General features: G+C 39.0%; 1 protein-coding gene across 1 annotated transcript; it reads right to left on the bottom strand.

Annotated features, from left to right (window-relative positions):
* Positions 1-79: 79 nt before the first annotated feature.
* On the bottom strand, positions 80-24,439 carry LOC116392284 (SR-related and CTD-associated factor 4-like). The gene is made up of 18 exons (XM_031863601.1): positions 24,201-24,439; positions 22,939-23,022; positions 22,064-22,108; positions 21,776-21,937; positions 21,556-21,673; positions 21,303-21,436; positions 21,061-21,207; positions 20,905-20,978; positions 19,087-19,183; positions 18,711-18,791; positions 18,371-18,456; positions 17,244-17,431; positions 15,336-15,436; positions 15,118-15,231; positions 14,859-15,015; positions 14,661-14,755; positions 1,759-1,897; positions 80-1,521 (listed from the first exon to the last, which is right to left on the bottom strand). Exons 1-18 carry the CDS (start codon positions 24,228-24,230, stop codon positions 1,097-1,099), a joined length of 2,277 nt encoding a protein of 758 aa, XP_031719461.1. The 5' UTR covers positions 24,231-24,439; the 3' UTR covers positions 80-1,096.
* Positions 24,440-25,686: the final 1,247 nt, after the last annotated feature.

Raw genomic sequence — 25,686 nt, forward strand, 5'->3', positions numbered from 1 at the left:
TGAAGCGTGTTTAGTTTGGGGATAACGGGAGCAAACAGCGAAATAATCTCTTTCTTGAACCTGAACGCATCATTTAAATGGTCTTTTGTGCAGTCTGTCTGGGCATCCCACCTCCTGCAACACACAGTTGTTGTTTTGAGCAAATACATGCAACAATAAATGTGATGGAGACTGAAGGCTGCACTGACTTCAGTTCAAACTGTAAAAAACAAAGGGATAATGGTTTAGCTAGCTATACAAAGCAAAGCCTATCATTATCAAGATAAATAACTATGGTTTATAATGAGACAAAAGGTAGGTAGTTAAACTGCAGATTACCAATCGTTTATAGCTGTAGGTTCCACAGAGGATGGTTCCTAAGTGATGTTTGAAATGGATTTATCAACACAGCGTAGTTTTGTGAGAAAGAGGTAAAAAAGTGTCAGTACGATCAACACAAATGAAACCATTTGATAAAATTGTACCGCATTTTAATATTCACTGCACATGATCCAACAAGGTGTGACCTTAATGTACAACAGAGGTTGGCCATGGTAACAGGTTTACACTACCCTCTGCTGGCAGGACAGGAAATATTCTCCTTCAAATGAAATCCAACTTTTCAACTGAAGAATTAAACATTAGTGTGTTACAAAGGCATTTCGCTAAAAACTAAATACCAAAAAGGTGAATGAATTATAGATTTTTTTTAGTCTCCTTCCATACACAAAAACTATGGTGAGGGAATAAGCTCAAAAATACAGACTTTTCCTTTGTTTTCCCTTCAACTACTAAGATTAGACTTCAGGATAAACTACACAACTTCAAATATACAAAAAGATAGCAAACAGCTACGAGCACATACAGTATTTACAGCAAAGAGTCTCTTCTCTGGTGAACTTGATGGTGCATGGATCACACTCAGAACACCGCGTCCTGTTTTTCATTGTTTATGTGACAGTAGGAAAAGGTTGTGGTGGTAAAAAAAGAAAGTCCGAACACAAGTTTGTGCACCCTCAGTTTATCACAGCAGTCCTTGTTGAACCAGATGTCCCGATACTTATCTGTCACAGTGATTCAGCCTCCTCTCCCCTCAGGTCCTTCATTCAGCCTACCTCTACCACCTCCCTCTCTGGAAGGGTGGGCACCCAAACCCTGCTCTCCCATTTCTGAAATGCCTCCCTTCTCTGTCGTGCATGCCGTCTGGTCCCATAGAAGGATGTCGATGAAAAGGAGGGCCACGAGGAGGAAAGGGCATATGCATTCTGAACCTATCTGGAGGAAACATGGGTCCTCCGGGCATCATTTGCGGGGGCATGTGTGGAGGTGAGAGGAATGGAGGTAGGTGAGGGTTCGGCATGCCGGGAGGAGGCTGCATAGGTGGCATCCCCAGTCTGGGACCCTGCATGACTCCTGGGCCTGGCAGGGTCATCACCGGTGCTGCAGGACACCCCAGCTGGTTGTTGGTGCCAAGATCTGAGAGTGTGCCTGTGTCTCCTTTGGAATCCTTGGTGGAATCCTCTGGAGGCTTTACACTACCTGCTGCAAAGAGGATAAGATAAAGTATTTTAATCCCCAGTTGGAGTTAAGTGTTGTGGCAGCACAAAAGAAAAAAAAATGATCAGACAGCAAAAGTTTAAAGAAGTTACTTCAAGCCAAGAACAGCGACAACGCTGCAGCATAGATCTGTTCATCTTATCATCAACTTCAAAGAGAAGTTACCTTTAATAAACATGAAAGCACACATCTCCCCTTTAGATGATTGACAAATCCACTTACCTGGTGCCAACTTTGTAGGGTCAAACTCCGTGGAGATGAAAGGAGCTCCTCCTGGAGGCATGGATGTAGGGGACAGCAGGATGGGGCCAGGAAAAGCAGGTGGACTTCCCATGGGTGCTGCTTGTTGAACCGGGGGCACCTGGAAGACAGAGAAACACAAAGGCATCCTTGTTAAGATTAAAGTAAAACGAGCAGTAAGAAGACACTGTATTAACGTGTTTTGATTCCAGAGCATGAAGCAGCTTATTGATGCATCCTATGTGTATCTTTGTCACGCTTGATGAAGGGACAAAAACATCTTTTGATGAGTATTTTTTTAAACAGCATTTCTGACAGTTTCCCCAGGAATTTTCTGTACATCATACAACATACATCATGTCTAGTGACAAGCAGTGTAAAAAAGGTACACAAGTGTGTAGAGGAGGAAGTCCACACATCAAAAAATGAGGGTCACACACTGGCAAGGAACAGTGACTGCAAGCTTTGTTTGGAAAAACTGCCTTCATTCATTTGAAGTGATCTGAAACTATCTGTGTTGTGAGGAACATGAAAGCTCGCTGGGCAAATGGAACAAGGAGCAAATCTTCAGAAATTCAGCCCAGTTTTCAGCCAAGGATGGGGTTGGGGACCTGGGCCCCTCTGGCTGCGAGGTGACAGTGATAGCCACTAGACCACCGCACAGCCCACACTCTGACATAACAATGCATTTTTCAGAGGCTGAAAGACCTCAATCCCATAATACAGAACAATAAAGTAATTGTACACGTCACTAAATGCATCAGTCCTTAATTACAAATGAACAACTTTCACCCAGTAAGAATCAGAATAAGAAACACCTTCTAGGCTCTTTTTACAGCTTTACAAGTGTAAGTGTGTGTATGTAGGAGTTATTATAGAAGAGTAAATTAAATTACATTTCGAGGTGTGATATTAGACACCAAAATCTGCTGGAAAACCTCATACAAAATATGTGCGAGCCAAGTTGGCAAGGATTGTTGCATTTCTGGAAAATAATTGACACATTCTGGATCATAAAGCAGCACAGATTTTTTATTGTTCACTTGTATCACAGTATCTGAATTACTGTGTGGAGGCATGGGGCCACACCTACAAAAGTATCCGGCTATCATCACGCATACTAAATAAAGAGCAATAAGATAATTAACAATGTGGGGTTATAACATAAGAAAATTATATTTGAAACAATGTTTGCACCAATCTTAAAAGTATCTGCACATCAACTTGTGGGGAGATTTTGTGGAACGGAGAGAAAGAAGAAATCAATCTTCTTGCCTTTTTTTCTTCTTCACATGCTTGATTGGTTATTGTTGATTATGTATGATGAGGAATATATTAGTGTATTTTTTGTGGTCGATGCTGGGGCGGGGAGTTTGTTTATGCCATTTATTTAATTGAGTATCGATAAGTATTGAAAAGGGGTAAGACTAGACAATGTTGCTCATCTTCATCGTTATTTATTTATATTCATTGTTTATTTTTCAATATGTTTAAAATAATGTTTAAACATTAAAACTACCATTGACATGCTTTATCACATCATCAAATACCATTTATATACACTACGCACTTTGTAAACACTACAACCACACAGTTATGAATAGATGTTAACAAATTAACATCTGTGGAAGAACAGTGACCATATACGGGAGGATGGTTGCCATTGTTGAGGCTAAATGTTACAGGAAAGTGTTCTGATTGGGGGAGCTGCTGGTGACTGCTGAGGGAGACGGAAAGGCTTTTAGGGGGCGTAAGTCACCACCCCACCAATTACTTATTTCCTGTAATACCACAAACAACCAACACGTTATTTTGAACGGCTTATCCTAAGCATAACTTTTAGATTTGACAGAGTTCTCCTTTAGTTTCAGAGTTAAACACAATGGCACAATGGCTTTACTTTAATGTCATGGTCATGGTAAAGGTGGAGACATTGGCAAGAAGGCGTTTCAGTGCCTGAGAGGATACAGAGTTCACATACTGTTTGACTAACATGCACACGTACAATAATTTGAAGACAGACTGCACACAAATATGTTTTGAGATATCCTGGTGACCAACAAACGAACAATGGACCAGCTCTATGGCTCTATGACAGAGGAAAGGCCTTCTCTGTGGTCAGTGTCACTGATATCACTGAACACAAACACTTCACAGGCTACATTGCACAGGCCTACCATTTACTTCCTTTTATCAATGACATAACTGTACTTGTTTATTTATACAAATGCTATTATAAATTTAGAGAACTTAACTCGTACAGCTTTCAAATGATGACTGAAAAATAAAAAAAAAGTATGGGTATATGAAATAGCATCAGACATGTATAGTAAATACATACTAGTATGGCTGGTTAATGGGGTTAAAAGGCAAATAAAGTCAGAATTAGTCAGAATGACCAGAGTTATCAATGAAGTCACAGTGAAATCATTTCAAATGTGACCTGAATCAAGTTCTATTGTGTATGTCATGCATTTATTGAACCAATAACTATTGTTAACACAATTTAATTTCTCTCCATGACCGCCTGATACCTGTTGGGCACAGACTCGAGGTGATTAACTTCCATGTTGAAAACATCAGGACAAACACATAAAATTAGTCACGTGATGAACAATTGTCTCACGTCTGCAAGTCAAACGAATCTCTCTTTAGATGGAAAGCGTATATTTCTGTTCCAACTAATCATAATCACATGTAGTTGGATGAAATGATAAAAGCCATCTCTGCACAGATGAGCTGCAGATGAAGAATACCTCACGCATCAAATGCTTTTCACAATGCTATAGCTCTGGAAAGGTTTCCCCGTCACTGTCAGAAAATGTGTTGTTGACAGAACCGTTTCGACATTAACATTTAGAACCGTTTTCGTAAGGTTTTGTAGTAATCCATGTCATTTAAAAAAATAAAAAATAATCTGGTGACTGCAACTGTCCAAAGATCTATGATCCATTTTGAAATATTATTGCACCGAACTTTGACAGCCAACCAGGAATGTTTTATGCATGGAGGTACATACTGTACATGTACACAAATCAAACTAATATTCTACCTTAAAAGCTAAAAAGGTATTTGAATTTATTAAATTATAAATTCAAATAATTAAAGTTATTAAAAAACACATATAGACAACTAGGACTGGAACCGAATTTTAAGGCACCACATGTCCCATTAGAAAAATCCTAGTTTTGTATCCTTCAAAGAAAAATAACTGTTTTTGCATTAGTTTTCACCAGGACTTGTGCAGCTGCTCTACAAACAAACATGCATTCCATCGAAATAGGCACAGTCGGACAATATACTTTGTATTTCAAGAGAGAATTTGGGGATTTCACAATCATTCCAATATTTTAGGCAAATCAGAAGAACTGCAGGTAAAAGCACTTCTGCATTGAACCCATAATTTGGAAGAGGTGGCTATCGCTTGGTACTCAGGTCAGTAAGTCAGCTAGTTCTGGCAGCTAAAGCTTTGCCATCGTAAAGGGTAAAAACTGTATTTCTTGAATGCAACAATAAAAAGTAGTCAGGCATTGTCAACACACTTCAGAGTTTTTATGTTTTGACTGTCCTCACTCGAGGTCTTACGATCTCAGTCATCTGCTTTTCATTTTAATGTTTCCATCTTTGCTGACACGGCTAATTGCTGCTGGGTAGTGGTGTCAATTTGTATCTGCCACAATGACAATTGTTATACTGCCATTGAGGAGCACCATCGTTGGAAGCTTTAAAATCCTACACATAGTGGCTTTAACTTCAGCTTCTGTTACAGTTTCAAATGTTTGATGAATCATTGTGCATTCACAAAAAAATAATGCAATCACATGAGACTATGGGCGACTAGCTAGTCACACCCGTCGTAGAAAACCACAATTAAGTTGTGGTGGACTGTAGTAGCTAACAGAGCAGTTTTCAGAAAGTTTGTCCGTTGATATGCATTTCCCCCTAACCAACAATGGGGCGCTATCATTTTGACTGGAGGGTAACGCTCCATGATGGGGGGGTTAGACTTCGGCAGAGTTTTGCCGGAGGGTGGACAGGGTGGTCGGGCATTGGCAGCATATAGGTAGGCCGGATCCCGTTCGCCTGCATATTCTGCAGCAACACAGCCAGTTGAAAATTTTCAATGTCTCCCTTTCATTCCTCCCTTGTCCTCCTCCAGCATCTGACAACAGGTGAGGGAGGTGTGTGGAAACAGCAGTCACCTGTAGGTCCGTATCACGCTAAACTCCAGCCCACTTGTTGGCGGTCCAATCAAATGCGAAGGATGGAATTTAAATCCCTCTTGAAACTGTACACCCGTCCAACTTCCGTTTCACTATAAGTTTAAATAAATGAGTGAACCTCATTTGAAAGGAGGAAGCACTGAGGAGGGGGGGGGGGGTGAATTGCATTTTACTAAATTCACCTACAGCAACTTTAAACCTGCAATTCACTTCTTTAATTATTTGCAATAAATTACGACAGCCAGATGGATGTAAAACGGACAAAATTTAGGTTTTTCAGAATCGTTTTGTCTAATGGTATTTATACACACACACACATATATATATATATATATATATATATATATATAGTTAGTTAACTACCTGCAGCAATTAAACTTAACACAAAGGAAACAAGACAAAAGATCAAATTAAAATGAATTTGCAACCAAAATAGTTCATGCTGTTTTACTACTACTAACATATAATTGAAATAGAGAGAATGCAGTTCATAGAATCAAGTCAAACAGCCTTGAGGAAGTCAGTACGGGGATAGCAACAGAGGGGTCTGCTCTTACCCTGGTGTTTCACTCCATCAGCAGAATATCGAGGACATCTGCGGCTCCATTTTTCCTGCAGGTTATTTACACTTGCACCACAAACCAGGCAGCTGGGCATTGGCTCTTTGATCAAGACTCTCAGCTCGGTTGGGTATCAACTGAATGCTTTCACTCGTCAGTATAATTCCTTTTTTTTTCCTCCTTTGTTTGTACCAGTTACTTCGAAGACATGTCAAAAGACGGTAATGAGGCAGCTCTACAATAACCTGGCCTATATCTTGATATCTTAAGATTATTCATGAGAAAACAAATGTCATGGAACATTTAGGTCAATTTTATTATGAATGAGCCTCTCATTACCTTCCCTTCCAACCGTTCCATCCAAGAGAGGGAATTCCAACATTCAAAGATAATTTCCTTAACACTCACCTTCGTGAGGCCTCATGAGAGTCTAATTGAAGAATTTCCCTCTTTCCTTGAAATGTCACTTCACTTGAAAAAGACTGAAAGGAGAAGACTGCTGAGTTTACATTATAATCCATGTTAATGACCGAGCTACCTGAACCTATTCAGCGCAACTGAGAATGCTCTAGAGGGCTGAGTCAGACCTGTGATATCTACGTGTAGAATATGGAGCTTTTTCAAGCATAAAAGGTAAAGAATTAGAGAGCAGCATGAGGGTTTTAAACACACCATTACATTCTGAATTTGTTATTCTCTTTTCTTCTCCCGTCTCTTGCTCACAGTCAGAAGCGCTTTACTTGTTCTAAACAGGTTCAAGGATATTACGAATGCAAAACCTTTGTGTAAACCTACATCCAGAAGAACCTTTTGTGTAATTACTATGATTTATAATACTTAAAAGTAAAAATCTAAGGGATAAGTGATTTGAAACGTTTCGATTTTTTCTCTACATTTTTTGAACAAAACATTTTGAAATACAAAATCACATCCATCTAAACACATGGGTTGAGAGAAGGGCTTGACGATATTTTAATATAATTTATCGTCTTTTAATGGAATCATAATCAGTGTTTTACAAGTTCAATTAAATTTATTTTAACATTTATAACTGCCAAATGGAAAATCTATATTATTTAGAAATGTTCTCAAACCAGGGAGAGTTTACAGGGATGTTTGTTCTTTAAAATATTACCATAAATGTGGAAAAACTAAAAAAAAAAGTGTAGTTTATGCCGTTTCAGAATGCTACTTTACTGGCTGCTGCATTTTGAAAGTTTATCATTTTGAATTGTATGTCCTCAGAGCATAGTACATTACATATGTTTTTAACGTTCTTAGAATTGCTGTATGTTGCTGACCAATGCTCATTTTTGCAGTATTGTTTGTAGGCCATTTCCCATTGAAATATATCTTTACTATTTTACAATTTTGTAATGAAAAAAAATGTTAATATAAAATTGTTTCTAAAAGAAGTATGGAGGCCATGTAAACACAGGGGTTGTAATTATGAAATATGTTCCCTGTGTAAACTCCACATAAGCCATCTTTGCGTTCTCTGTAGTTTATAAAGTAAAGTAAATCATTTTATCCTTGGCTTACAACTTTTACCTTGTCCACTTCATTCCGAGGGCTGGCAACCTTTTTTGTTGCATCCACTTTACTTCAATATGCCTGGTAACCTGTAGAAGCAATGGCTAATGGATGCACTGGAGAAATCCTGCAGTGTTTGCTTATTCATCCATGGAAAATTGAGAAATACGCTTTCAACCATGGACTCAGGGATGCAAACATGCTGGGTCAAGATCTTTTTTTAAACAATGTATTAAGTAGATATGACATTTTTGTTTTTCTGAACTTACAATGCAACACTGAGCTCATATAAATGGGCTCTGACATCAGACTTTATCATCTTCAAACATGGCAAGAGCAATAGAGACAGGTTGCGGAGTGATATTGCCCTCTGCCATGAGACTAGGCAACGCAGGAAGTTACGCACTGTATGCAAGATCAGAGATCATTAACTTGGCCGTGCAATTAAGAGCAGATTTTTGGAATGAACCAAGATTTTTTTACAAACCTCAGTCTAAAACTGAACCGCTGTTCTGAGGCATTTGAGGGGTATACTTCCGAGAAGACACCGTTTAGAATTGTAACATGTAAATGGAGCATCCTAATAAATTAATCAATTGAGATTAAAATTGGGAAAAAGACATGTTGTTGGTTTTGAAGCTACTGTGGGTATGTTGCAAAAAGAGAAAAAAAAACATGGCACATGCCACATCAACCTCACTACGTTCAGCAGATATAGCATGAACAGCTCAATTCAACTCCATGTTCATGGCAGAATTTCTTCTATCTGGCACAACTTAGCCGTGTAACTGTTTCGTGTCACTTCTCTCCTCTCTGCTGCACTAACAGATGGATGATGAAACTCCATCCTTTAAGGGCAACATACACACTCGCCACGTCACGTTCGTCTAGGTGTCATTTGACACCCATACCACATACCAAACAGACAGAAGAGTCCGTCAAGTTTCCCATCCAGGGAGCAAATGTGGTGAAATTGCTGCTTTTTGGAGAGTTGACAGGCACTGATGTTGGGGAGAAAAAGGACAGCAGCATGTCTTGACACTTGTATGTGTGCCCAGACACCATTTGTGTGAGGGATAACGTAGATACATACATAGAAAACAATGTGTGTTATGATGCACGTCATACGATGCAGGCTGAGCAAAGGGCGTCACTGGGCCAGACAAAGCTAAAGTTAACTGCTTTCAATGCGCAATTGGTTTGGACAGGATAATGTTTTAAGTAGCAGCATAACTGAAAACCAAAGGGTTTACCTCATACTTTACTATCCAAGTATGCAAACGTGCGGGCAAATAATCTTGCAAGAGGTACAAGTTTGCTGTGATTTGCACAGGCAGAGCACAGAAGCAGATGATTATGCAAATATGAAGTAACTGACGGGTTGAAGAAGTATTATTTGCAGGTATTAAAAGTATGTAGCCTGAGAGAAGCCACTTTTCAAAAGCCATGTCTTGAATCCAAAGAAATGAAACAGGTGCATTCCCTTTCAAATCAAGTTTTGCCGCCCAGATTTAGAAAGACAAGACTTCTGTAAAATCGAAGAGATGTAACTACAAATCATTGTCAAAAGAAAAATATTTAAAAAAAATCCAGACATCAAGAGTGAAAGCATCTCATTCCCCTTAAGTATCACTACCTGAAGGTGCTCTGATGAAATTCAGTTATATAAAGTAGCTGCGCAGACGTGGACGACAAATACAGTAGACAACTCAGATTTCTCTAATTGTTTTCAAAACTAGTGCTGAATCAAGATGAATCTTTACCTTTTTTGATGTTTTGCTTCCATGTCCATTCTATATTATATTATTTGGTATAAAATGGCTAGGTGGGTGAATAGGACTGCACACTGGTGTCATGTTGCATATCATTTGTGGAAACGATTTGGTGTAAAACGACATACAATGTGCATTATGGTACTATGAACTTTCCTTTTGCTTCACGTCTGGAACTCCACATATTCATAGTAAAGGACTGAATTTACACTGCCAATGTGTAAGACCCACAAAATAGTGTACTTTACCAAATCAAACTCAAGTCCCTTAGACTGCTACTCAATGAGGAGAAACATGAAGAGGTTTGCAGAAGTATCTCTGCTCACTAATCTAGCACTATGATGAAAGCACACCAGTAAGGAAGAACAACACGGATTAACTCATGCATCTTTTAGAGTTTCCAGGTCAAGTTAACCCCAAATGCAATGAATCTCTTTTGTGCAACATCATGATTGAGCAGGCAGACATTTGGACACAGGCCTAGTCCCAGTGTCCCCCCCCTAAGGCCTCAACCCCTGAACCCTCAAGGACTTGCTGATGTCACCTGGTAAGTGGTCGAGTGTGAGAGACTGTGAGGGCTTCAAATGGTGTAACTATGAATGGAACAGCACTTTGCTGCAACATATCACGTTACCATGACGTCAAAAATTATGATGTACAATTATGTGTATTTATTTTATACTTTGTACTCCCCGATTTGAAAGTCTTACAGGCTCTTTCCTCACAAGATGAGAGGTAACTTCATATAATCTATTTACTCGTTTTTGTCAAAACAGCTTCAATGACAAAATCAAATATTTGATGAATAAATATCTTCTGATTTCATGTTTTTTTTGTTCCATCTTTAACCCTTAATGTTTCTGTGTATATTTAATATGACAGGCTGAACACACGTGAGCCGTCCTCTTTGTTTACCTCTTCTTCACATCTCCATGTGTCCACTTGTTACCCCGTGTTTAACGTCACATTGCAATGATTTGTGGGTAATTCCCATCGGCAAAGTCTGCATCTAATGCAGACTTACGGAAAGTGTTCATAAAAGGGTTTAACATGTTTGCCAGAGAGCCCTCAAGCACTGGATTTGACAGTGGGACAGAACTAAACCCTCACGGTTTTTACTGGAGCATGCCTCAATGTCCGTGAGTCCTTAAGGTGGAGATTGGGCCACACAGCCTCTTTGGTTTTATTCATTCTTGTATAAAAAAAAGCTAAGCCAATTCATTTCAAGTGCTGGTTTGACATTTTCCATACGACAGCTCCGGGAAATTGCTATAGTATACAAACTTATAATATTGTGTTCTGTTGTCATGGTTACAAAGACAATTATAGAGTACTACATTTTAAGATGTTTTCTTCAAACACAGCAGAAGGCCTGGGCAGCACTCATTTCTTCTTAATTTGATACCATACTGTATTGAGCAAGTGTAAACAAGTCTCAAAAAAACAGCTCATTGTAGCGTGGCTATTTTAATTATCTCCTGATCTTAATCTACTTTGATAACTTAACTAAACTAGAGCAAATGTATTTTACTGATCTGTTACAGCGTGGTAGAATAGGGTCAGAGGTAAGCATGAGAAGTGGTTAAATCAGTTGTAAATGACCAAAGACAGGATTGTAAAAATTAGGATAGCATACAAAGTGGTATCTGGGCATCGTTGATACCCAAGCCTATGCCACATGAGTAACTTTAGTTTTTTTTGTTGTTAGAGATTGCAGGAGTTTTTCCTTAATTCGATCAATGGCACACGCTCGAGCTCCATGTCCCGTATTAAGAAAAGCATAGACAACTGAAACCTGATGTGTGTACTGAGTACATCATGGACACCGGCTCATTTTGTTCAGGCAGTATTCCCCTTGCCACAAACATATCGAAACAGATTTAGAAAATCTCCTGTCCAGTTTTCAATAACCAGCTTGTCGCAACGTTGTGCACAAGTTGCTACGGACGCTGTCGGCTTACCTTGTCTCCCACTTGGTCACTTCCTCCCAATCAGGCCTTTAAGTCCCACCAGCAGCAAATAGTCACACACTCTGGACCTGTAGACGTGAGCAACCTCTCTCTTCACAGAGAGGTGTGCAGTCTAGCATGACTGCTACGTATGGCAGCTTGCAGACAGTCCAGCTGGATCATGTTATCAAACCCATAGTTCAGCATGAGGTCATGAGGACTTTTATTTGCTGCTAATTAAAACAAGCTCAAGTCCACGAGTTTAGGGTTCACACCTATTGCATCCAATACACATTTCATTTGTTCAACAAGAAGCTGATTCAATCTATTCAACCGTTACTGGTGGATCGTTAGGATTTGTTTTTTTTGTAATTGTATGTGAAAACTGAACATTATATACACAATTATTGATGACTTTGCCAAACTCAGACAGTGTGTATAATAGAGCTCAGATACTGAAAACAGAAAGGATCACATAAATGCTTCCCTCTACACATACCACAGTAATTAAAGTTTTTTGTAATTCCCACTTTATTTGAATACGTTATACTGCACAGTACAAGGTTACTGAGTGAAGATGCAAATATTTTGCAAAGGAAAAACGAATATATAAGCATTGCTGGATTTAATGCCTATGAGCAGAGGAGCTTATCTGAATGGTAATAAAGTGAATCAAATCACCAAGTTAGACTCGTCTCGTTATTTGGTGACTCTGAAACCACCCTAATGCTGATTCACATGTCGACAACCCCTCTTATAGAGTAAATAATCATTCATTTAGGACAGAAACAGGAAAATTCCTCTCTTTTCATCAACAGTTTAATTCAGCACTCCAAAACACCCATAATAATCATATCCCCTTCAGTTGCACACACCATGCATGACTGAGAAGGTTTCCTAAAAGCAATCAATTGTAATGTGTAACCAGTTATGAGTTGTCTTACGTCTTTAAGAAATTTTCACATGACGAGCGTTAATCTCAGTCTTCAACACCAAGTCGAGACTACATAATGAAGAACCGAGTGCTCATTTAGAAAATCGAGTTCCTCAAAGTGACAAAAGGTGTTCATTTTTAGCGTTTACGTTTCTGTTTTTTACGTTTCTGTTTTTTACGTTTATGTATCTGCTATCAGCTGAATCTATCCAATTTATTTTAGACCATCTACAAAGATATAGATTTTTTAACATTTGGTTTTGGTAATGTACAAAGCTAGTTATTTTTATATCTAAATGTGCTCAAGAATTCACATAAATAAAAATGCATAATTTAAATGACCATGTACATTTGTATATCACCACGCCAAACAAAACATATCAGGAAAAGCCAAACCTGTTTTGCCCATGTTAGGGCCCGACCAGACACTGCTGTGCGCCTCACTTTTTCCAGGTTGCAAAAAAAAAAAATAGAAATGCTTAATGTATTTCTTTTACTGTTGCAACCATCGATTCACCGCTCCTTAACCTCTGCCTTCCTCCTCTGACAACCCAGGGTAATGAGGATGTTAGTTAACAGCTAGTCAGTTGCTTAACGTTGAACCTCAACTTTAGAAAGATGTTGAGGCGACTGACCCGTCGCTATCAGACAGAAGACAACGAAATTAGGGAACAACACTGTTCCTGTAAAGCCAGGTGGGTCTTTATTCACTGTGACAACCACCGAAAACATTCAGTATACCTTCAGTATACCTTCAGCAGCTAGCATGGCATAGTGCTAATAGTCCTAGTTAATGATGTGCTAACGTACTTTGCTCATGTTAACGCCACAGCTCATTATGTAGAAACCTAACATTGTAGAAATGTCCTCTCCTTCCAACCTCTCTGGGTGAGGAATATCACTATTACACGTGCCCCAGGCACAATGTTTGACCATTACGAGCTCGAAATCTACAAAACCAGCCTGAAAATGAATCTGAAACGATTGCATGAAGGAAGGTGGTCCTTGGAAGTTTTGTAACAAATCAGAAGTGTCATTTCCCATTTGTCCAACAGCCCGTTATCCCAAAAACAAACCGTCATTGTCCCGAAGGCCCATTGCTCTGAAAATACAAACTCTCTTCTCTCTCATAAATGTATCGTTGTTATAACGTGGACGATTTTATCCTGAACATTTAACTTTGATTATGTATTTTGTCGCCCAGCCCTATGTGCAATCGCCTAAGCCGAAGGAATTTTCTACAAGAGCATATGCATCTTGCGGCAAACTGAATGTTATTATTCAATTTTTAACCTCTATTTCGGCTGAAATGGTGAGCACCTGTTAGTTTAACCATTAGTTAATTTCAGCAACAACATAGCAGAGGCATCAGTAATATTAGGATGGTTACTTATGGCCTAGTATAGGCTGAGCACTAATTTACAGTATAACAGTGATTTAACTGAATTAGGTATCACATATCCCAGTACACAATTTGAATATACATTTGCAGACAATTAGGACAATTAGGCCAATGGTACAAGTCCTGCTGAAATCTTTCTGAAGCTAAGTCCGCCTTAGAAAGGTACTGTGTGTGCACCTTGATTTGCAGAGTAGTTCTCACTGAATTGGGATAAGTCTTCCTACACAGTAATTCTAAAATTGTACTATTTGATACCATCACAATATTTCAGATTTGGCTAGATGTTTGTTGTTCACTGCTGTATATTCTGCAGTAACTTGATTTTTGAAGAGAAGATGAGATGATGGTTTAGATAAGCTCCACTACTCATGTGCGACAAAAATGTATTTTCCTTACAGCCTCCACAGTGAAAATTGTGAAGTAAGCCTCCAAAACAAAGGCTATAAAACCAATCAATTTGAAGTGCTTGTAATATCAAAAAGAAGGTGTTTAAAGACTGTATTAGCATTACCTGAATGTGAGCAGGGACAGTTCCTTCTGCAGGTACACTTTCCATCGCTCCATTTACAGATGCCTGCTTACCGAGGTCCTTGCCATTATTCCACTCTGAGCACAATGGAAAACACAATGACAGGGTTAGGGAAACTGTGTCCAATAGCCTACAGAAGGTGAATCTTGGCCATGCTAAAAGGAATATGCAAGCATTTACCTGGATTTAGTGTCTCTGCGTCCAGCATACCCCCTTCCCGATAGCTCTCCAACTCCTCAACTTTGACTTTGCTCCAGGGAATGTAGGTAACTCCCCGCTCCACGTCCCAGAACTTTTTGTGCGTTGACTTTATACCTTTGTTCAAAGCCCAAGCAATCTAGGAAAAAATGGCATTAGCTATGATCAAGTTAACAATCACAACTAAAAAGTTACAGAGCAAATATTACACTGGAAAAAGAAGCAATATGTGATAATTTACCTTAACGGGTTTCTGGTTGACTTTGTATGAGCCTTTACTGAGTTTGTTCAGGGCTGTATTGGCATCTTGTCTGTGGACCATAACAATATAGGCACAACCCCTCGGAGGAATCATCTGGGCATAGAGAAGGAAAAAGGTAAAAGTGCAAATACTTGATAACATTTTCTAAAGACCATGGAAGATTACAAGTATCTTTGAGAAGAATAGTCCAAACTTACATTGATGGAATCAATCATGCCAAACTCTTCCAAAAGGGACATCACGTCGGACTGCTGTGTTTTCTTGTCCAGTTGTCCAACCCAAAGTGTAGTGCTGCAAACTAAAAGCAAAATAAGGTTAGTAGCTGCTTGGAACATGCAAGAGATTTTAGTTGCGTTTAACTTTACTATCTTTTTAATTGTGAATGCTCGATACTCATTTTGTTATTATTTTACTGCTGAGAGTTGGCTCAGTGAGAGTAATTGTAAATGTTACAACTCAAGACTCCCTACGCAACCTGAGGGCATGAAATAGTTGACAAATCTGGTTGCCTATGAAAACCAGATAATGGTACGCAGTTCTGCTGGGAAATAAGAAAGCTTGACAATTCTGGTTGCCCCGTAAGCAACCAATTGTCCTGTATTTTAGAAGAAAAATAAAACCTTGTGCCTAAATGAATGAGACTTCTGCTGCTTTTTCATTAAAGCACTTGATCAAAATGAAATTGTGTGGAATAAAACAAAAACAATTAACCAATCACAAAGGATCATAACAAGACAACAGAACAGCTACTGAGATAGTGGAACCAAAAACAAAGACAATGGCAATGTCGTCAATACTTGAAATGAAAAGAATCTCCAAGGGTGTCCCGCTGTCTCAGGGACAGAAAAACAACAACTGATCAGGGACTATTTAATCAGAATTAAGGTTAGTGGCGGGACAGAAGCTTTGTCACACACACTGACAAGCGCACACACCGTCATACCACTGATCAGTTACCGCATCAAGCACTAAAATAAACAAATCTTTGAAGAATGTGTATGTATACTGTCAACCCCCCTTTTCAAACGAGCATAGAATAAGTCAACCAATTGTATGTTGTCCAAAGTATGGATAATTATGACGTATTTTATCAATTAAGTTGTACAGATAAAAACTTTGTAGATATAAGAACAGAGAGTTTGAATTGAAACACAGCAACATATCCTCAACAATGGTTTGTATGATATCCTATGAAAAGTTACTCGTTTTAAGTGCGTTTCCCTAGAAAAGCCTGCAACAAGTATCATTTTCCACTTAGTAAAAGTGTTTAAGGGACAATTTAAACCAGATTTATTTTTAGTTTAGAGGGTATGATTCAAATTTCGTTTCATATTTATTCTCATTATTATCTACCCAAGATCTTCCTCGTTGCCAGTGTTTTGGTACATTTTGTAAAAAGAAAAATAAATGTAAGCAAATCTTAAGTAAAGAGGTAAAAACGAAACACCAAAGTATGGTTTACATTTCGTACTACATTGTCATTTGCAAGTGCCTTCATCATTTCAAGTGTTGATTGTAAAAAGAAATGTGATAAATGAGATTAAACTAATTTTATCTCTGGGCGCAGCCATATTGAAAAATAGGTGCTCGGGAATGCTTGCGCACCAGTGTTGCTTCCCTTTTGGGTGCACCTTACGCGTGTCTACATTGACAGATTTGAAGGTGCAAAAAACGTGGCACATGAACAGACCCGTACAGATGTAACACGCAAAAGGTTGCTATACTTAAACATATAAATAAATAAACATATAGGCTAAACAAATTCATTATTCTTCTTCCGGATGCACAAGGAAATAAAGTCCCTTATTAAAAAATATATAAACCACGGGTACTTGTCTGTATAGATTTAACTATTAATTGATTACCAAAAAAAGCATAATCAGAAACTACTGACAAAGATAATTGTGTGTTGTAGTTCTCTGTAGACACACAACAGTGTAGTTTCAAACTATTACAATTATCCCATGTGAAATCAGAGTGGCTCCCATCTGTGGGGTGAGATGGATATTGTTGCTGTGACATCTCGTAGTAGTACTTGCAGTAGTTCTAAGTACTGCAGGGTTCATAAATGACATTCACAGGTTTGTTTCTGTTGTAGAACATACCACTGAGTGTCTGGCTCTTTATGCTGGGAAGACCTTTCTGTCTGCGCTCTCGGTCCTTCTCTCTTTCATTCCTGTCCTGAGAACCAGAGCGAGACCGCCAGCGCTGTTCTCTGGTGTGGGAATCAGAGCGCCGATGCCTCGACCTTCTTGAGCGGGACGAAGACCGTGATCTTCTTCTCCTGGGAGATCTGAAACACAAAATATTGAACCACCTGAAATGTGTTGTCCCCAAAAAATTTAATTCTTGGGAGGAAAGTTATCTCTTTCATTATTTGCAGAGTAGAAAATATCAACATGAACACTAAGTAAAGGGAGTCCATGACAGCAGCTGAGAGTGTCATAGCAGCAACCTCTGGATCTGAAAAAGTAATTGCCACACACTGCAGTTCTCTGAATGGCCACTTGAGGGAGTCAATCCCCATAGAGCCCCAAGGTGAAAGGAGACTGCAGGACACGCCATTTGACTCTTATTCTAAGTTTTTATGTAGCGACAGAACAGAGGACGCTGGCACGAAAAAATTGGGAGAATGAGCTTTATGGTGAATAATGCAGAAATTGAAGGAACTGACAGGATTGCATTTCACTGGAGTTGTACCGTGTAAGATTTAATTTGACAGATAAATTAATTAAGTATGTGCTCCAATTTTTTTTTGTCGAGTGAAATTCTAGTATGCCTATTTTTTGCCAGACAAAATTAGCATCCTAATTTTCATCCAATATATTGTTAATGTGCTAACCAAGCTAGCGCTATTGTTAGCAGCTAACTTACGTTTGTAATGTCAACAGAACCTGCCTCCCATCTCTAGTCCAAATATAGTCCCTTCTGGTTCCAAAAAACAAGATGGCAACAGCTGGAGCCACCATCGTTGAGCTAGTTTGTACAATCTATGGTGGCAGTGCTTGCTCTGCACTAATTGCTTCATGCTTTCTGATGTGTAATGTATTCATCAGGATGCATTCACTATTTCTGCAGATTATCAAATAATTAACAGTAGATACAGAAATAGGCTTTGGCAAGTGTTACATGTGCCCGAATAACAACTATGACAAACAGAACTGTATTTGATGATGAACATCTCAGTGAAATTCACAACATTACACAGTAATGGTGATAAGCAGCCCCTCACCTTGAACCAGATCTGGATTTGGATCGCCTGCCGTAGCCTCTGTGTCTGCCCTCCCGCCTCATAGCCGAGTCTTCTCTTGAATTTCCCTATTAGACAATGATGACATGACAATTATATTGAGCAGAGGATTCCAAGTACCAGTTTAAAAAGTTGCACACAGACACTTCCCTGCCAGTTGAGGCAGCCATGTCAATGTCTTGTTTCAACTGTAATAATGAGAAAAACTAACTTATGGGAAAAAGTTGACATTCAAATGCAGTGAAACTTGAGCTGAGGCTGAACGTCCTCTCACAGGAGAGACCTTTAATCAGGTTCAGCTAACCTGGGGTTGAAGATTTACCTGTGACTGTGAATAAGCCTCATTTATGGAACCGTATCCATCTACCATCATATGATGTTCACCATGACTTCCTCCACCGTGCTGAGGGATGACAAATAGACAGGAGATAGTTCAAAAACAGAAACCACATGGTCCATTGACCACAGAACATTTTACTGAAGCTTGCAGCTCCACACATTTGAGCCTTTCCATAATCAAAACATGAATATATGAAACATTCATTATCATAACAGTCATTTTGGCTTGCCTCCACATATCAAATGAGCAACAGTATTTGCTTCAAACAATTTGTGGACAGCATGCTGGTGTTATACCAGAGAGTTGCTATATTTGAGATGTAGTTGAGTAATTATATAATGCAGTTATAATTAGATACCTCTATACCCCCGCTCTGTCCCATCATATGTGGATGAACATTCTCCGCGTTGGGCATCTGACCAGGAAACTGGTTAAACACATTTTCAGGAATGCCTCTGTCATGACAAAATATACACAGATATTACGTTTGGGTATTACAAACCTACAAAGACAACAAAATACATTAAACTACAATTACCACCTCGCAATTGTATGTATTTTTCATGTAGCAGTTTACATCGATGTCAGTCCAAAATGTCATCGCTTCAGACATGTGTGTGAAATTGTCATAAGTAGCATATGAATTATTGCACAACGGCCAAAATTAATTTGTGAGGCCACAATGATCGTTGACCGCCATAATCTAATCCTTTCATACGCGAGTGCACATGGACATTCTTGCCGACATTAGTCCAAGTCATTCCGGAGATATTGCGTTGACAAGAGCAGGACGGGCGTGAGCTGACCAAAGTGCCCCTGACCAACGACCATCAAAAATTTAACTGCAGATATTTTATAGCAAGAAAATCACATATGTGAATTATTTACAATAATATGGTCTGTATTCATTTAGGGATTCCAGTTCCACAACCTTGGTGTTGTGCATGCCTGCTCAGTGGTATGGTATTAGCAACTTTCTCCAAAGTCGTTACACCGAGTGCACATCATTTTGTCTGACTTTTATTTGATTTGCTACTAATGATAAAAGTGTTGCATTTCTCTCCTTACTAACAACAGGAATTTCAAGCAAAAGTACATTGACATTCCCTCATCACTGGGAACTATTTTATCATTCTGAATCTTGCCAAACACGTTTCACCATTGCCTGGTAGTAACCTTACTATCAAGCGGTACCTGCAACACTAAAATATATATTTTTTAAGCCAATACGATAGTCTCAAACTATTGACTAACTATTTGAAAATCATAACCCATCCCTACACTTTACTGACTGAAAACGTTTTACTTACTGAAAGAATCTACCTATATTTTATAATAAAACTCACTATCTTAATACATTTTAAAAGGCAACCAGAATCTACAACAATCAGTAAAGGATTTGTTTTCTTGTTAACATGCGTGACTGCAAACTGTCTGTTAGTTCAACTGCACACTGACAATATTTACAAATACGCCAGTAGTGCCCATGTCAAGGATGACATAATCGTCCTGCTGGGGACTGAGGCAGCATTCTGCCCACTGTCACCTCTAGTAAATAACAAAATGATAACAATAAGGAACACTTCAAGCACTTCTGTACTACACTGTAGGAACACTGAACAAATAAATCAAGGCAACAGATAACAATAGGCTATAATACTGGAAAAAAAACATCTCTCATGCTGTGACTTGTGCATTAGGAGTGTTGACCCAATTGACCCGTCACCAAATCCCACCCCTCAAACGCAGACTGGCCAATCATAGTGTAGCATCAACCAGCTCTGACCATAAATCCGCTACTTGTGAAACAATCCAGCCGTGCATGTCGTCTCTCAACTTAATCTCCAGTCTTGAATCTCAAATATGCCAATCGGACCGTTAACAATGAGCAGAGCGCAGAAAAACAAGTATCTCTTAGCTACACTGGGACACCAGAAATACAGCCCATTGCCCCCAGAGGCCAATTCCTCTAATAGCTGGTTGAACAGACAAGTGAATGTATACGCAATAGCTGCATTGATTGCAAAGAAGGCATTTTTTTTCACAGGTAAAATGCCTGCTGTGGTGTGATAAATGAAACATGCTTCAAAGCATCAATCTAAAGATGTATGCTGAGTTGTTTATACAAAACATACACAACAAATGCATCAGCATAATTACAGTGTATGAAACTCACTGTGACTGGGCACTGCCTTCTTTAGCTGTTACTTCCTCAGGTTCATCATCGTAATCAAAGCGGTCAAGGAGTTTCTGAGGAAATATATATTATACGATTAGGTAAATGATGTAAATGATCCCAGCAGGTTATATTGCGACACAGCGATGCTGTTACCTCGGCTAAAGAGCTTCTCTTTTCTGTGTGTGCACTGTACGGGTTGAGCTGGGACACGGGCGGCTGGGGTTGGTTTGGTATGTTGTTTGCCAGCGTGGCTGCCAGGGTCTTATCTGCCTGCTGGAAGTTCTGGAGCATCCTATGCAGCTAGAGGAGACAGAGAGGGTCATTTAAAATGTGAACTATCCGTTACCTGCCATGACACAGAACAGATAGAGGACTTACACCAATGCACTGCTTACCTCCTGACCATGGGGCGATTGAAACAGCTGTGCCACAGCAGCTAAGGCATCAGGAGTGGGCAGCTGGGGCACAGCTGGCACAACCAAGGAACTAGTGACAGGAAGCTGTGTCTCTGGTTGGGGGTCAACAGGAACTGTTCAGATACAAGAGATAGATTAGCACCTTACAAATTACAACCTCACTTTAACATCAGGTAACGCTCAATTATATTGTTACAAACATTGCCCAAAGTATTTAGATTTATTTCTCTACCTTCCAGTTCAGGGGCGGGTACAATGGCTCCGTTGGACATATCCATCAGAGGCTGAATGATGCCCATGTCAAACACACCATTCTTCTGCCACAGGTTCAGGACACGGAGAATTTTGCACTGATAAAGAAAGAAAAAATAACAATCCCACCCTTGCAAAATGTCTTATTATAATTAATTGTAATGACAGAAAATACCAAAAGGATTAACAAAATAAAGTACCTTATCATCCTCTGGGCATCGGTAAAGGTTTTGAAAAGTATCTGTGAAGTTCTTCAAGAATCTGGGCGCAAATACATCTTTGTCAACACCGAACTGATGCCGTGACTGTCGAACAATGGAATCCACCACATACAAACCAGGGACTTTTAATTCTGGCTTGCACTATTGGAAAAAAAATAAAGACAAGACAATTTAGTACTATCGTCTCATGACAAAATGCATTTGTACAATGCATTGTGAACTCAAATGTTTCATATCATGTACTCACTAAGGCTCTGTAGTACATACCTTCTTGATGAACTTTTCAACAATCTGGACAACATGTTTGTAAAGCTGATGAAAGAAAAAAAAAAGAAAAAAATAACATCAGTCACGGCATACTAGGAAACACTTTAACCATGAACGCTATAACCATAGAGGTAAGGAACAGCAATGAAAGATTGTGTTGATAAAGTTTCCATTTAATACAGGATTTCTGTAATAAGTCAGATGAACTTTCAACGGTTGTTCAGCCGTTACCTGATACAGTTAAGCTAAGTAGAAAGAGACACATTTTTTAAATACAAAAATGTCAAATGCAAAACTACTATCACAGTATTCTATTAGAGCATCTCCACCTGCGTGTTGAAGACATCCAAACAAGTGTTTTTACTAAAATACAAATAAATGTACCCATCTCCTTAAATCCCATCTATGGTTTGTCACTAGTCAGCAGAACTACTGGAGCAGCACTTCTCAGTTGTTGCTCATGCACTGACTACTCGGTATGTGGCTAATGAGGAAACCCCTTTGGTAGCCACATCTCAGTCGGTTGAAACCACAGAAATATGGGTATCTTCTAGGACAACTGTTATCTTCCAAAATCCACATGGCCAGAGAGCTACTGATGTGAAAATTATAAATATGTTACTCCTTGAGGTAATACTCATCAATCTACAGCGAAAGTGTTTCATTTTTGCATTATGAAAAATTGCAATAATTAAGACAAATTATGAAAATTCTAATTATTCTGTTATTTACTGAATTAAAAAAGCTAAGTGGGTGAAATGCTTTCGGTATGACAGTGTTTTCATTGTAAAACAACTAAATCAAAAAGTCTAGGAGATCATCATCACTAGCCACTCTTTGCCAAGACAATTACACTGATCCAGCATTCACTTTACCTTGATAGCTTTGATGGCTGACTTTGTGACAGACATCATCTTAGCACGGGATATTGGAGGCTTCATGTCGATCATGGAGAACAACTGATTGTTGAAAAAATGAGAAAAAAAAAAACAATAACATTGAAAAAGGCATAGACACCACTAAACTACAGTAACATAGTCATTTCCCACTAACCAATTATAGAAGATTCAGCAACAGCACAATATAATTAAAATAGGTGGCATAAACCAGATTTTTCCACTGTAGCATTCGCTCTATATCCCACTCCCATTTGAATCTGCTAAAGCTCGGTATATGTATTCATAAAGCTACATATCCAAACACTTCCTGACATGGGTACATACAGTGTAGACAGAATAACGTGAGGATCTCTGTTATTTTACTTAGCTTGTAAACAGTTAAGTTACACATAACCATATTCAAGCATCTGTGATTGAGGGGAGTGGATTTGTCTGAGCGTCACTCATTGACAAGGTTTTGTTTACATCAGGCTAACTAACACTCAATTTCTACAAGAATGGGTAAGAAATTATAAAAAGGAATGTCATTGGCGTTGCTACCCGAGACCAGTAGTCTGGTCAAACATGTGTTTTACGCACGTGCACAACACGTTTAGAAAGCAGCTTATAGAAACTAAACTACATGCATTATGTCCAACCAACAACGACACACACACACTGTAAAGATACATACAGTAAGACAAAACTATAGTTCAGAGTCCTAGGGTGGCAACAACACAATAACATGTATTGATATGCATAAACGTAACATTGAACTTCCTCAAAACAAGCACCATTAGTTAGAGGGGCAGCATTCCTACCGTTATTGACATCCTAATGTTTTAACACGGACAGCGCGACACAATTCATTTAATAGGAGTGGGATGCAAAGCGAACGGTGCAGACGCTATTGTTATCCCTGACGTTAGTATTGATAATGTATCGAGGTCTCAGTGGTGTAAAGTAAGTCAAATTCGCTGGAAACTGGAATCACAGGCCTTGCGAGATTAACGTACAAGCGTTGATTTCGATTTAAGCTAGTGGCTAACAAACCAAGTCATGTTTACGTTGTAATCGACCACGTTCAGGGGAGCTGATACCCCACCCAACATGAATCAATTTGACTGATTATGTTGGATATATTTACAATTAGCTTAGTGATCAAACAAATCATCTAGCGCTAAACCAAATGAGTTATGGGTCACGTTAGCCTTCGGGTTTAGCGTTAGCTCTCTGGGTTAAACACGAGCATACTTTACCTCCATGTTGAACGCGTTCACTGCATCCATAATGGTTTGTTGTGTTGAACACCGGTGGACGAACACTTATATTTCGTTACTCTACCAAATCATAGTATTGTGTAGTTACATAACGTTAGGTAACATAATCAGCGACGTTGAATTACTCTATTTTAATTCGAGTGTGTGGTGGTCACATAGCTCTGCTATGCTAGCAATGGCTGCTAGCTTCGTGGTTCCGCCCCAGCGTGCGCGTGTCAGCGTCTGATGTCACAGGGTAATGCTGCCTTCACGGTTATTGGAAAATGGTAAATCCTTTTGGGGGAGTCCTCTAACACGGAAATTAGTTTGGAATATTTTTTTTACTTCTGGTTCCCTCGTTACGGAGTCAATGGGTATTTTGATTAAATTCCTGAAATAAGGTCCGTGGTAAACACAAGCGTGAGATATTTTAGAATTTTGTTCTACATTATAAAATATGTCAGTAAATATCCCACACAACAACTTTGAAGCTTTTACGTGTCTTAAAGACACAGGTTGTTGCTACTACACGCCTACTAGTCCGTGTTTACAGTTGTGTACTCGTGCTCATGCGACCATGGTGTAGTTCGTTTTAAATCTAACGTTAGCTTTATTCGTGTGTATGTAAAAAATATATACTTTTTACATTTTAGGAATCATATAACTCACTTAAATATGTTGTTACAGTTGAGGATTAATTACCATAGACTGTATATAAGATTACATGTGAATGTCCATAACACTAATTCCTCAAATATAAATAAACCTATATTCCCAGATTCCCAGAGTATTTGAAAGCAGCATTTCTGCGTGCTAGTTAGCCCATAGTTCGTGCCTCCTGCTGGATTTAGATTGCAAACTTTCTCTCTCCATGTATCCATGTTTTCTTGAAGCAGCTGATTCAAAACGGCACGTGTGTAGCTGTGATACCAAGGTTTCATTTGAACCAGTTTATTGTTCAGACCTGGAGCCTGGACCAGAAATACAGAAGCGTGAATATCGTGCCTTAAACGTTGCGCTGATCACACACTGACGCCCCCTAGTGTACTGGAGTGTGTAGTACCATGAGTTTTGAAAACAAACGCACACGATCCATCAACTCTTATATAAAAATATAAATAACCAAGAAATAATAATTTACTACAATAATAAGCCACGTATTAATTGAAAACAGAGCACTAAGCCACAACATTAGGCATTTTTTATTAGTCATGTTCCCCTACCCGATTCTATTTCAGTTTCTCTGAATTATTTTGATCCCTGTTTAATGGTTATATCATGCACCCCTGTGGTCAAACCTGCACACTGCATGCATTTGCTGAAATATAAGCAGGCCAGGAAGAGGAAAACAACTGGAGTTGAGCAGACATCCATGTGGGTGAGGGAGCTTTTCTTAGGCCTGCTGAAATATGCAATACCAACGATATACACGTTAGAAACAACTGTGATGTAGTTTTTCATTATGGATTACTATCTATAATTTTTC

This window comes from Anarrhichthys ocellatus, unplaced genomic scaffold (genome assembly GCF_004355925.1).
Source record: "Anarrhichthys ocellatus isolate YVR2014 unplaced genomic scaffold, GSC_Weel_1.0 scaffold29, whole genome shotgun sequence".
Lineage (NCBI taxonomy): Eukaryota > Metazoa > Chordata > Actinopteri > Perciformes > Anarhichadidae > Anarrhichthys > Anarrhichthys ocellatus.

Excerpts from the sequence above, each read along its gene's own strand:
- LOC116392284 (XM_031863601.1), bottom strand. The coding sequence starts at position 24,230 with ATGGATGCAGTGAACGCGTTCAACATGGAG. Across the intron at positions 21,437-21,555 it reads ACCCGCCCCTGAACTGGAAG|TTCCTGTTGACCCCCAACCA; the intron begins GTAGAGAAATAA and ends GTATCTGAACAG. Across the intron at positions 1,898-14,660 it reads CTGTCCCTGCTCACATTCAG|GTGCCCCCGGTTCAACAAGC; the intron begins GTAATGCTAATA and ends TCTGTCTTCCAG.